This window comes from Hyla sarda, chromosome 2 (genome assembly GCF_029499605.1).
Source record: "Hyla sarda isolate aHylSar1 chromosome 2, aHylSar1.hap1, whole genome shotgun sequence".
NCBI classification, from domain to species: Eukaryota; Metazoa; Chordata; class Amphibia; order Anura; family Hylidae; genus Hyla; species Hyla sarda.
In genome coordinates this window covers 40,105,855-40,119,386 of record NC_079190.1, presented here as the reverse complement: position 1 = coordinate 40,119,386, position 13,532 = coordinate 40,105,855, and the positions used below count along the sequence as shown (strand labels likewise).

Here is a 13,532-nt window from a genome sequence, read left to right as displayed (position 1 = left end):
TGGTTAGAAAATCAGCTACTCGGCGGTGTGGCAGTTTTTCATCAAGCATCCAGAGGATCTTAACCTGGCCACATGCAAGATGTGTCGGCAGTAGGTTAAATGTGGCCAATGTTGGCACCATGGCCCTCTGTCAACATATGCAGCATTACCATAAAGCAGCCTGGGAGAACCGTGGCTCCGATGTGGTGGTCCAGCCTGCTGCATCACCCAGTGGTACGCCGCTCCGTTTCAGCCAGCCAAGGCTCCACCACCTCATCTGAAGGGAGTTGTGTGTCATAACCATCTTCTGTCACTGCAGATGCTCCTGCTCCTCCTACTTCGAGTCAGTCATTCTGCCAGCAATCCATCGGCGAAGCCATGTCCAAAAGACAACAGTATGCACCCACTCATCCAACGGCGCAGAAACTGAATGTGCTCCTGTCCAAGTTGCTGGTGCCGCAGTTCCGCTCTTTTCAACTGGTGGACTCTGCACCTTTCAGAGAACAGATGGCTTGTGCCAAGCCGAGGGGGAGAGTCAAAAGCCGTAATTTCTTCTGCAGTACCAGCCCTGCACAATTTTGTGGAACAGAAGGTGGGCCAATCCTTGAGCATGTCGGTGTGTACCAAAGTGCATGGAGCTGTAACTATGGTCAGGGACAATACATGTCCTTTATGGCCCACTGGGTGAATGTGGTTCCTGCACAGCCACAACAGCAACTTGGACAGGTCACGCCGCTTCCACCTCCACGCTCTCAGGCCATTGGTCCTGTGACTGTGTGCGACTCAGCCTCCTCATCATCCACCGTGTCCTCAGCCTCCACTGCATGGACAAGTCTCAGTGCCCCTCCAGCATACCATGTGTGCAGGGCACGGTGGTGTCACGCTGTTCTTCACATGGTTTGCCTTGGCGAACAGAGTTACATAGGGGAGAAACTGCTAAAAGTCATTCATCAAGAAATCGAATCATGGCTTACTCCACGGAAGCTGGCAATGGGAACCATGGTGACAGACAACGGGAAGAACATCTTGATTGCGATGCGACAAGGAAATGCACCCTGCATGGCACACGTGTTCAATCTGGTTGGGAATAGTGTTGAGCGGCATAGGCCATATTAGAATTTGCGATATTTTGCGAATATTTGTCATATATTCACTAAATTTGCATATTCGTAAAATTTGCGTCTTATTTTCGCATGTGCGAAAATTTGCATATGCGAAAATTAGCATATAAAAATTAGCATATGCGAAAATTCTGAAAAATAAAAAAATAAAGAAATAAACGAATATTCGTAATATTCACGAATATTCGCAAATTCGCAAATATGTGATATTCGCGAATAAAATTCGCATTGCGAATAGTTGTGAAGTGTTCTCCCCATCTGCAAGACATCCTAACAATGAGAAGGAAGCTTTGCATGCACTTCAGCCACTCGTACACCGCAAAGCACACCCTCCTTGAGCTTCAGCATCAGAACGGTATCCCCCAACATATTCTGATTTGCGATGATTCCACACATTGGAATTCCACCCTCCATATGTTGGACCGAGAAAAGCCATCAACGATTTCTTGATGATCCAAATGGATAGGGGGACTCCCCTGTGTAACTTCAATGTCAACCAGTGGCAGCTCATACTTGACACCTGCCGTTTGCTCAGGCCCTTTGAGGAAGCCATATTATAAGTCGGTCGCCAGGATTACGGGATGAACGACATCATTCCACTGCTTCATTTCCTACAACACATGTTGGAAACGATGGCTGGTCAGGGCATGTTGAAGTGGTGCCTACATCTCATGGCCACATGAGCCCTTTGGGGGCTGAACTGGAGAAGGAGGGGGAGGGGCACAGTGGAGCACAGTTTTGGTTTTGCAAAATGGGTGGTTTTTCTAGTCATCTGACAGGAGAGGAGGAGCTAGAGGGTTATGAGGAAGGCAAGACAGAGGACCCAGACACACTGTGGCAGTATGCAGTGGAGATGGAGTCAGTGAGTTCCTCCAAGTCACTTGCACAAATGGCATGATGCATGCTCACTTACTTGCATAGTGACCGCCGAATTGTCACCATTCGCCAGTGGGATGCCTTCTGGCTCACCACCTTATTGGACCTTCGCTACCGACACAAAATGGGGGCCTTTTTTACACCCACTGAGAGGGAGGACAAAATGACCTACTACAGAGCCATCCTACGTAGTCAGTTGGCCTATGCCTATCTGCGCCATCGTCCATCCTCTCGTAGGTCTGATTCGGGGGCCCTCTGCGCTCACCTTCCACTTCCGAGGCTGCTGGGGAGGGGTGGGGTGGCAGGAGTAGTACCAGCTCCATCAGCAGCAGCCTGAGTTTACAGTCGCTGATGAGTAGCTTTCTTCACCCGCATAGTGAAACAACTCATCAGCAGCAGGTAGACCTGGAGCAGGACCTGAACCAGACATTCCTCCGCATTAGACAACAAGTAAGTATTGAGAATATGCATTAGCTAAAAATTTACTTTTCTTAAGATAAAATATATGTACCCAAAACTTTTTTTGAAATCAAATAAAAGGACAAGTGTGCAAAAACACCATGTGCCACCTACACCACCAAGTATTGATATGATGCAAAGACCTCTAAAAGGTGGAAGGGAACAACGTATGGTCCATTGTAACGGGTGGGGGTAAAAACGTCCTCTGTGAGGCCCTACCCTCGCATTATTAATTCCCTTCTTGGCAAGTGTTACTTGCCCTAAAAAGGGTGGCCCCACACAGAAACTTCTCCATATTTCCCCCTAAAAACACTGCCATTTCACAGGGTTTTTAGGTAGAAAAAAGGGAGAGTTTCCTGTGTGGGGCTGCCCTTTTAAGGGCGAGTAACACCTGCTAAGAAAGGAATTAATAATGCCAGAGTGAGGCCTTACAGGGGAAGTGTTTACCCCCACCGGTTACAATGAACCATACGTTGTTCCCTTCCACCTTTTAGAGGTCTTTGCATCACATCAATACTTGGTGGTGTAGGTGGCACATGGTGCTTTTTGCACAACTTTCCTTTTGTTTCATTAAAAGGGTACCTCTCATCAAATAAACTTTTGATATATTTTAGAATAATGAATGTTGAATAACTTTCCAATAGCATGTTAATGAAAAATATGCTTCTTTCTATTTAGTGTTGAGCGGCATAGGCCATATTCGAATTCGTGAATATTCGCGAATATATGGACGAATATTCGTCATATATTCGCGAATATTCGCATATTCGTTATATTTTCGTTTTATTTTCGCGTATGCGAAAATTCCCGTATGCAAAAAGTAACTTATGTGCAAATTCGCATATGCGAAAATTAGCATATGCGGATTTTCGCATATGCGAATTTTCACACGCCAGTCTCACACAGTAGTATTACAGCCTTCTTTACACCACACAAGCTGGAAGCAGAGAGGGGTGATCACTGTGATGTGTACTGTGAAGAAAAAAAACAAAAAAAAAAAACGAATATTCGTAATTACGAATATATAGCGCTATATTCGCGAAATTCGCAAATTCACGAATATGCGATATTCGCGAATAATATTCGAATTGCGAATATTCGCGAGCAACACTATTTCTATTGTATTTTTCCCGATCAGTCCTGGCAGCAAACATTTCTGACTCATGCTGGAGTCCTAAACACTACGAGCTGCCAGTCTGCTTTGTTCACAAAAAACACTCAGAGCTGCCAGCCTGCTTTGTTCACAGCCTGTTTGGCTGTGAACAAAGCAGGCTGGCAGCTCTGAGTGTTTAGGACTCCAGCATGAGTCAGAAATGCTTGCTGACAGGACTGATCAGGAAAAATACAATAGAAAGAAGCATATTTTTCATTAACATGCTATTGGAAAGTTATTCAACATTCATTATTCTAAAATATATCAAAAATTTATTTGATGAGAGGTACCCTTTAAAAAAAAATGTTGGTACATATATTTTATCCTAAGAATATTATTAAAAGTTAAGTTTTACCTAATGCATATCCTCAATACTTCACTAACACTTTTTCAAAAGAGACCGTTTTCTTCTGCCTACCTACCTCGGCTACTATTCTGATCCTGCCACCCGTCTGATGCCACACATCTGATGCCAAGTTCTCCTTTTTTTCACCCACATTCATCACCGGGTACTGGTATTGCCACCAACCGCCCCACTATGTCACTGGGTCATTTTCAGGACTCCTGATTCTGCTGCTGCCACCTCCAGGCTGTCTCATTCTGCCACCATATGTTCTCCTCATGCTGATGTCAGCTCCAGGCTGTCTCATTCTGCAACTATACTGTCTTCTCATGCTTCCGCCACCTCCAGGCTGTGTCATTCAGCCAATATATGGTCTGCTCTTGCTGCCGCCAACTCCAGGCTGTGCCATTAAGCTACTATATGGTCTCCTCTTGCTGCCGCCAACTACAGGCTGTTTCATTCAGCCACTATATGGTCTCCTCATGCTTCTGCCACCTCCAGGCTGTGTCACTGTACTGCAATGTGGTCTCCTCATGCTGCTGGCACATTAAATAAAACTTTTTAGGTTTATCTATTTGAAATCTTTAATTTAAATGTTAAAAAATATCTTTAATATTTTCAATTGTGAGGCCCTATGTTGCCACCTCCTGGCATGGTCATTCAGCCGCTATATGGTCTACTCATGCTGCCGCCACCTCCACGATGTGTCATTCAGCCACTATATGGTCTCCTCATGCTGCAGCCACCTCCACGCTGTGTCATTCAGCCACTATATGGTCTCCTCATGCTTCCGCCACCTCCTGGCTGTGTCACTGGACCGCCATGTGGTCTCCTCATGCTGCTGCCATATTAACCCCTTAAGGACCCAGCCCAAATATACCTTAAGGACCCGGCCATTTTTTGAACATCTGACCACTGTCACTTCAAGCATTAATAACTCTGGGATACTTTTACCTTTCATTCTGATTCCGAGATTGTTTTTTCGTGACATATTATACTTTATGTTAGTGGAAAAAATTTTGTCGATACTTGCATCATTTCTTGGTGAAAAATTCCCAAATTTGATGAAAAAATTTAAAATTTTGCATTTTTTTTAACTTTGAAGCTCACTGCTTGTAAGGAAAATGGATATTCCAAATAAATTATACATTGATTCACATATACAATATGTCTACTTTATGTTTGCATCATAAAATTGACGTGTTTTTACTTTTGGAAGACATCAGAGGGCTTCAAAGTTCAGCAGCAATTTTCCAATTTTTCACAAAATTTTCAAAATCTGAATTTTTCAGTGACCAGTTCAGTTTTGAAGTGGATTTGAAGGGCCTTCATATTAGAAATACCCCACAAATGACCCCATTATAAAAACTGCACCCCTCAAAGTATTCAAAATGACATTCAGTAAGTGTGTTAACCCTTTAGGTGTTTCACAGGAATAGCAGCAAAGTGAAGGAGAAAATTCAAAATCTTCATTTTTTACACTTGCATGTTCTTGTAGACCCAGTTTTTGAATTTTTATAAGGGGTAATAGATGAAAAATCCCCCCAAAATTTGTAACCCAATTTCTCTCGAGTAAGGAAATACCTCATATGTGTATGTCAAGTGTTCGGCGGGTGCACTAGAGGGCTCAGAAGGGAAGGAGCGACAATAGGATTTTGGAGAGGGAATTTTGCTGAAATGGTTTTTGGGGGGCATGTCACATTTAGGAAGCCCCTATGGTGCCAGAACAGCAGAAAACCCCAACATGGCATACCATTTTGGAAACTAGACCCCTCAAGGCACGTAACAAGGGGTCCAGTGAGCCTTAACACCCCACAGGTGTTTGACGACTTTTCGTTAAATTCGGATGTGTAAATGAAAAAAATTATTTTTTTCACTAAAGTGCAGTTTTTCCCCCAAATTTACCATTTTTACAAAGGGTAATGGGAGAAAATGCCCCCCCCCCAAATTTGTAACCCCATCTCTTCTGAGTATGGAAATACCCCATGTTAGGACGTAAAATGCTTTGCGGGCAAACTACAATGCTCAGAAGAGAAGGAGTCACATTTGGCTTTTTGAAAGCAACTTTTGCTGAAATGGTTTTTTGGGGGCATGTCCCATTTAGGAAGCCCCTGTGGTGCCAGAACAGCAAAAAATACCCACATGGCATACTATTTTGGAAACTACACCCCTCAAGGAACGTAACAAGGGGTCCGCTGAGCCTTAACACCCCACAGGTGTTTGACGATTTTTCGTTAAAGTTGGATGTGTAAATGAAAAAATTTTTTTTTTTTACTAAAATGCAGTTTTTCCCCTAAATTTTACATTTTTACAAGGGGTAATAGGAGAAAATGACCCCCAAAATGTGTAACCCCATTTTTACTGAGTATGGAAATACCCCATGTTAGGACGTAAAATGCTCTGCTGGCGAACTACAATGCTCAGAAGAGGAGGAGCGCCATTGAGCTTTTGGAAAGAGAATTAGTTTGGAATGGTAGTCAGGGGCCATGTGCGTTTACAAAGCCCCCCCGTGGTGCCAGAACAGTGGAAACTACACCCCTCACAGAATTTAATAAGGGGTGCAGTGAGTATTTACACCCCACAGATCTTTGGAACAGTGGGCTGTGCAAATGAAAAAAATTATTTTTCATTTTTACGGACCACTGTTCCAAAAATCTGTCAGACACCTGTGGGGCGTAAATTCTCAATGTACCCCTTATTACATTACGTGAGGGGTGTAGTTTCCAAAATGGGGTCACATTTGTCGGGGGTCCATTGTTCTGGCACTATGGGGGCTTTGTAAACACATGTGGCCTTCAATTCCGGACAAATTTTCTCTACAAAATCCCAATGGCGTTCCTTCTCTTCTGAGCATTGTAGTTCGCCCGCAGAGCACTTTAAATTCACATATGGGGTATGTTCTTACTCAGAAGAGATGGGTTTACAAATTTGGGGGGGCTTTTTTCCTATTTCCCGATGTGAAAATGAAAAATTTAGGGTAACACCAGCATTTTAGTGAAAAAATATAATTTTTTTCATTTTCCCATCCAACTTTAATGAAAATTCGTCAAACACCTGTGGGGTGTTCAGGCTCACTATACCCCTTGTCACGTTCGGTGAGGGGTGTAGTTTCCAAAATGGGGTCACATGTGGGTATTTTTTTTTTTTTTTTGCGTTTGTCAGAACCGCTGTAAAATCAGCCACCCCTGTGTAAATCACCAATTTAGGCCTCAAATGTACATGGTGCGCTCTCACTCCTGAGCCTTGTTGTGTGCCCGCAGAGCATTTTACGCCCACATCTGGGGTATTTCTGTACTCAGGAAAAATTGCGTTACAAATTTTGGGGGTCTTTTTTTCCTTTTACCGCTTGTGGAAATAAAAAGTATGGGGCAACACCAGCATGTTAGTGTAAAAAAATAAAAAAAATTTACACTAACAGGCTAGTGTAGCCCCCAACTTTTCCTTTTCACAAGCGGTAAAAGGAAAAAAAGCCCCCCAAAATTTGTAGTGTAATTTCTCCCGAGTACGGAGATACCCCATATGTGGCCCTAAACTGTTTCCTTGAAATACGACAGGGCTCCAAAGTAAGAGACCACCATGCGCATTTGAGGACTAAATTAGGGATTGCATAGGGGTGGACATAGGGGTATTCTACGCCAGTGATTCCCAAACAGGGTGCCTCCAGCTGTTGCTAAACTCCCAGCATGCCTGGACAGTCAGTGGCTGTCCAGAAATGCTGGGAGTTGTTGTTTTGCAACAGCTGGAGGCTCCGTTTTGGAAACCCTGCCGTACAAGACGTTTTAAATTGTTTATTGGGGGGGGAGAGTGTGAGGGGTGTATATGTAGTGTTTTACCCTTTATTAGGTGTTAGTGTAGTGTAGTGTTTTTAGGGTACATTCACACTGGCGGGTTACGGTGAATTTCCCGCTAGGAGTTTGCACTGCGGCAAAAAATTTGCCGCAGCCCAAACTTGAAGCAGGAAATTTACTGTAAACCCGCCTATGTGAATGTACCCTGTACGTTCACATGGGGGGGCAAACCTCCAGCTGTTTCAAAACTACAACTCCCAGCATGTACTGACAGACCGTGCATGCTGGGAGTTGTAGTTTTGCAACAGCTGGAGGCACACTGGTTGGAAAACCTTCAGTTAGGTTCTGTTACCTAACTCAATATTTTCCAACCAGTGTGCCTCCAGCTGTTGCAAAACTACAACTCCCAGCATGTACTAATCACCGAAGGGCATGCTGGGAGATGTAGTTATGCAATAGTTGGAGGTACCCAACTACAACTCCCAGCATGCCGAGACAGCTGTTTGCTTTCTGGGCATGCTGGGAATTGCAGTTTTGCAACATCTGGAGAGCTACAGTTTTTAGACCACTGCACAGTGATCTCCAAACTGTGGACCTCCAGATGTTGCAAAACTTCAACTCCCAGCATGTCCAGACAACAAACAGCTATGTGGGCATGCTAGTAATTGTAGTTTTGCAACATCTGGAGGGATATAGTTTAGAGACCGCTGTATAGTGGTCTCAAACTGCAGCTCTCCAGCTGTTGCAAAACTACATATTCCAGCATGCCCAAACAGCTGTCTGGGCATGCTGGGAGTTGTAGTTTTGCAACATCTGGAGGGCTACAGTTAGAGACCACGGTCTCAGACTGTAGCCCTCCAGATCAACTCACCGGCTTCCGTAGGATCCCGGCAGCCGTCCTCTTCAGACGCGCGTGACGCCGCCCGCCAATCAACGTCGCTGCAGCCTCCGGACGGGTAAGTGGACGTCGGCGCCCGGTCCCCTTCGGTTCCCCATTCTGCCCCGCCTATTGTGGGTGGGCAGGACGGGGAAAACGAAAGTTAACCCCCCGCCCCCGGTCTGCTATTGGTCGTCGCCTCTGACGATCAATAGCAGACCAATAGCAGGGATAGGAGGGGTGGCAACCCTGCCACCTCACTCCTATGCCTACAGGGGGATCGTGGGTGTCTTAGACAACCGCGATCCCCCTTCTATTCCGGGTCACCGGGTCACAATAGACCCGTATGACCCGGATTCGGCGCAAATCGCAAGTGTGAATTCACTTGCGATTTGCGCCGATCGCCGACGGGGGGGGTCTGATGACCCCCCTGGGCATTTGCACGGGGTGCCTGCTGATTGATATCAGCAGTCACCCCGGCCCGGTCCCCGCCCGGCGCGCGGCGGGGACCGAAATTCCCACGGGCGTATGGATACGCTCTGGGTCCTTAAGTACCAGGACGTCAAGGCGTATCCATACGCCCTAGGTCCTTAAGTGGTTAAATAAAACTTTTTCGGTTCATCTATTTGAAATGTTTAATTTAAATGTTAAAAAATATCTTTAATAATTTCAATTGTGAGGCCCTATGATCTTGTCAGGCTGTTGCTACCTCCAGGCTGGGCCATTCAGCCACTATATGGTCTCCTTATGCCACCTCCACGCTGTGTCATTCAGGCACTATATGGTCTCCTCATGCTGCCGCCACCTCCACGCTGTGTCATTCAGGCATTATATGGTCTCCTCATGCTGCCGCCACCTCCATGCTGTGTCATTCAGCCACTATATGGTCTTCTCATGCTGCCGCCACCTCCACGCTGTGTCATTCAGCCACTATATGGTCTGTTCTTGCTGCCCGCAACTCCAGGTTGTGTCATTCAGCCACTATTTGCTCTCCTCATGCTGCTGCCAGCTATAGGCTGTGTCATTCAGCCACTATATGATCTCCTCATGCTTCCACCACCTCCAGGCTGTGTCACTGTACTGCAATGTGGTCTCCTCATGCTGCTGGCACATTAAATAAAACTTTTAAGGTTCATCTATTTGAAATCTTCAATTTAAATGTTAAAAAATATCTTTAATATTTTCAATTGTGAGGCCTTAGTTGCCACCTCCTGGCTGGGTCATTCAGCCAATATATGGTCTACTCATGCTGCCGCCACCTCCATGCTGTGTCATTCAGCAACTAAAAGGTCTCCTCATGCTGCCGCCACCTCCACGATGCATCATTCAGCCACTATATGGTCTCCTCATGCTGACACCAGCAGTGATGGGCAGTTGATGGCAGTGCCTGGTTTCCTCCAGACATAATGCTGCCTCCACAATACTTCACTGTAGGGATGGTATTGGGCAGGTGAGGAATAGTCCCTGGCTCCCCTCAGACATGATGCTGCCCCCACCATATTTCACTGTAGGGATGGTATTGGGCAGGTGAGGAATAGTCCCTGGCTCCCCTCAGACATGATGCTGCCCCCACCATATTTCACTGTAGGGATGGTATTGGGCAGGTGAGGGGCAGTGCCTGGTTTCCTCCAGACATGATGCTGTCCCCACCATGCTTCACTGTAGGGATGGTATTGGGCAGGCGAGGAGTAGTGCCTGGTTTCCTCCAGACATGATGCTGTCCCCACCATGCTTTACTGTAGGGATGGTATTGGGCAGGTGATGGGCAGTAACTGGTTTCCTATAGACATGATGCTACCCCCACCATGCTTCACTGTAGGGATGGTATTGGGCAGTTGATGGGCAGTGCCTGGTTTCCTCCAGACATGATGTTGCCCCCACCATGTTTGACTGTAGGGATTATATTGGGCAGGTGTGGTGCACTGTCTGGTTTCCTCCAAATATGATGCTTACAACTGAGACCAAAAACTTCAATTTTAGTTTCATCAGACCAGAGAATGTTGTGTGGTGGCGGATGAGAGGATACTGTCTCGTGGAAGTGTAGGGTAGTTAGGGTGTTGCTGTTCAGGATAGTTAAGGGCGCTGTTAACCCTTGTCACTCGTGACGCCAGGGTGAGGGTTAAATGCTGTGTTTCTTGATAGGCCTATTGCCACCCTTCCCAAGAGCAATAGGTGATGCAGAAATAAAGGATTGTCCACAACCACTGTTAACTGAAAACTTGCTGGAACTTTTACTGAAGAATTTCTGTACATGTAGTAATAGTAACAGTCCAGATAACAGAGTCTCTTTTCATATAGCTTGAGCAGCGATTGACAGTCGGTTGGGATCAGATAAGCCCAATTTAGCTACTTAAGGATTGTATAGCAGAGATCTGCTGGATATAGGGGAGTATTTAGGTCCAGTGATCTTGCGATGAGTAGCGGGGAATTGCTTAGTCTATCCGCTATGTTAAAGGCCTAGGCCGCAAGGCTTTGGCCTAGCAAATCGTCTTGTAAGCTGCGGAGGTCCTACCTCTTCCAGAGTCAGCAACCAAAGAGAGAAGAGGAGATGCTGCTTGCTTGGCAGCAAAGGAACAAGAGAGAGATTAATGGCTGCAGCTCCCTTATATGGGCAGGGGCTGAGCCGTTTTGGATTGGTCCAATCAGCTGTCACTCACCGTTACATTGCATTGTGGGTGATAACCTGACTACAAGCACCAAAGGTCCTGTAGCAAAACCATAGAGCTCTAACCTCATCACGTGACCCGCAGGTCCTGCTACGCTTGAACAGGTAGACAACTAAATATATACATATATCTATACTTATACTTATATTGGTAAGAACCTCTATATAGTCATTGACTAACTGAGGGGTGACAAGGGGAAAACTACAGAAGAGGGACCCCGACATCCTAGGGACTCTGACTATGGGGACCTCTATAAAGGTAACATATACAATACAGTACCTTCTCCAGATCTGTACCTGCACACAATCCTGTCTCTAAGCTTTACAAGTAGTTATTTCCTTCTCATGGCTTGGTTTTTGCTTTAGTATGTACCATGAGACCTTAGATAGACAGGGCTGGGTCTTTCCAAATCATGTATATACCATGTATGACTTCAACCAAGGTGTAGAAAAAACTCAAAGATGATCAAGAGAAATGGGAGGCCCCAGAGTTAAATTTCAAGTGTCATAGCAAAGGGTCGAAATTCAATGTCCATGTGGAATTTTAGTTTTTCCTTTTTTTTAAAGCAAAACATTCTAAGAGTCAGTCTTTATATGCTCATTATGGGATATTAACTGCATATTGATGGTGGAAAGCTTTTTTTTTAATCTTAACACTAGGCCTACATATATTTTCGACTTCGTAATTGATGCATAGAGTATTTAATGTGTATATAATACTTATTTAAAATGAACATATCCTATTTGTAATTTGAAATATGGCTTGTTTCCTGAGGTAATACTGTAGGTAGCACACTGAGGCCTCAAGTACTATAGAGAGTGCACCAGATGGTCTAGAGTTATGTTGTTCCACATGATTTACAATATGCCCAAAGATACTGACAAATGAAGCCAAGAACTGAACATTTTCAAAATTTATGGCCTATACAAGATTTTTCACTGAATTTCTTCTCTTCTTAGGGAGTCTCCTATCATTCCCCATCAGTGACAGATTCCACGCTCACGGCAGATGCTCTTGACCAGGCCATCGCTATGTTTGACACTGTTGAAGAGGTACTTAAACACTTTAATCCTGACACGTGGCAAGAGGACTTGGAAAATCTATACACGGATACATCTCAATTTCGTGGCAGAACGTTTCAAGAAAGAAAATCTAAAGGTAAGAGAGAATTCCTAAACACCATTGAATAAAAAGACCGAGTGGAGACTTGAGAGCAAAGGAACCCTACTTTCTTTTTTGATCAGATTTTCTTCGTATAATGACCTGTTTCATGCAAACCACAGTGTCATACAATGTCTTTCTGTAATGTAAATCAGCTATCCTGAGGAGATCCTTGAGGGCTTCTGCTCATACTCAAAAAAGATGGAGCTGTACTTAGAAAGAAGAGAGCAGCATCATATTTAAAGGGGTACTCCACTTAGAGCCGGCACCACTGGATTGTGACATCATGGCCCCGCCCCCTCATGACTTCACGCCCCACCCCCTCAATGCAAGTCTATGGGAGGAGGCATGGTGGCCATCACGCCCTCTCCCATAGACTTTCATTGAGTGGGCAGGACATTATGTCACGAGGGGGTGGGCCTGGTCATGACATTACAAGCCCCTGGTGCCGGCTCTAAGCGTTTTGGAACATTTTGTCCCAAATGCTGAGCAGCGGAGTACCCCTTTAAGCTCACAATAGGAAAGTTACTTACAGCGATGATTCCAGGGCTCAAGTCCTGAAAGGAGGCATGGGAACAAAGTGCCTGCACTTTTTCCACTGCAGGAACACTGTCCCCATTAGCAGGAGTTCTGCAGGACCAGCTCTTGAGTGGAAATCTTAGGCGAGTTCCCACACTTTTTTTCCCAGGACTTGAGCCCTGGATGATCCCATCTTGGGGGCCTGGAACTATGTAGATAACAGGGTTGATATAAGACACTGTCATTAATATTCCACTTGTAGAAAAGCACGGGAAGGACACAAATTCTATTCTTCTTTTCCCAAAACGCCATAACCTCATTACAATATCATGGGTTTCCATTTGCTTACAGTGTGCCCCTGCAGTAATGTAAGTCAAAGCTCCTGGGCCACAAGTCTGTACAACAGACCACCACCTATTATGTTCCATTTATAATACCAGTGATTGACAAACATTTGGGCCCCCATAAGCACCAGGACCCAGGTATGAATGCCACCTGCTCCCCTTATAGTCACACCCTAGGTCAGTGGTTAAGGACAAAGGGGCATTTTCTTAATGATGTGACTAGGACCATGTGTGTTGGAAAGGGTC

At 45.2% G+C, this 13,532-nt stretch overlaps 1 protein-coding gene across 1 annotated transcript in view; it reads left to right on the top strand.

Annotated features, from left to right (window-relative positions):
- PDGFD (platelet derived growth factor D) overlaps positions 1-13,532 on the top strand; it is a 253,930-nt gene that overhangs the window by 211,608 nt on the left and 28,790 nt on the right. Inside the window, exon 5 of the mRNA XM_056561594.1 lies at positions 12,222-12,420. Within this exon, the coding sequence (XP_056417569.1) occupies positions 12,222-12,420 (199 nt within the window). The remainder of the gene's footprint in view (positions 1-12,221; positions 12,421-13,532) is intronic.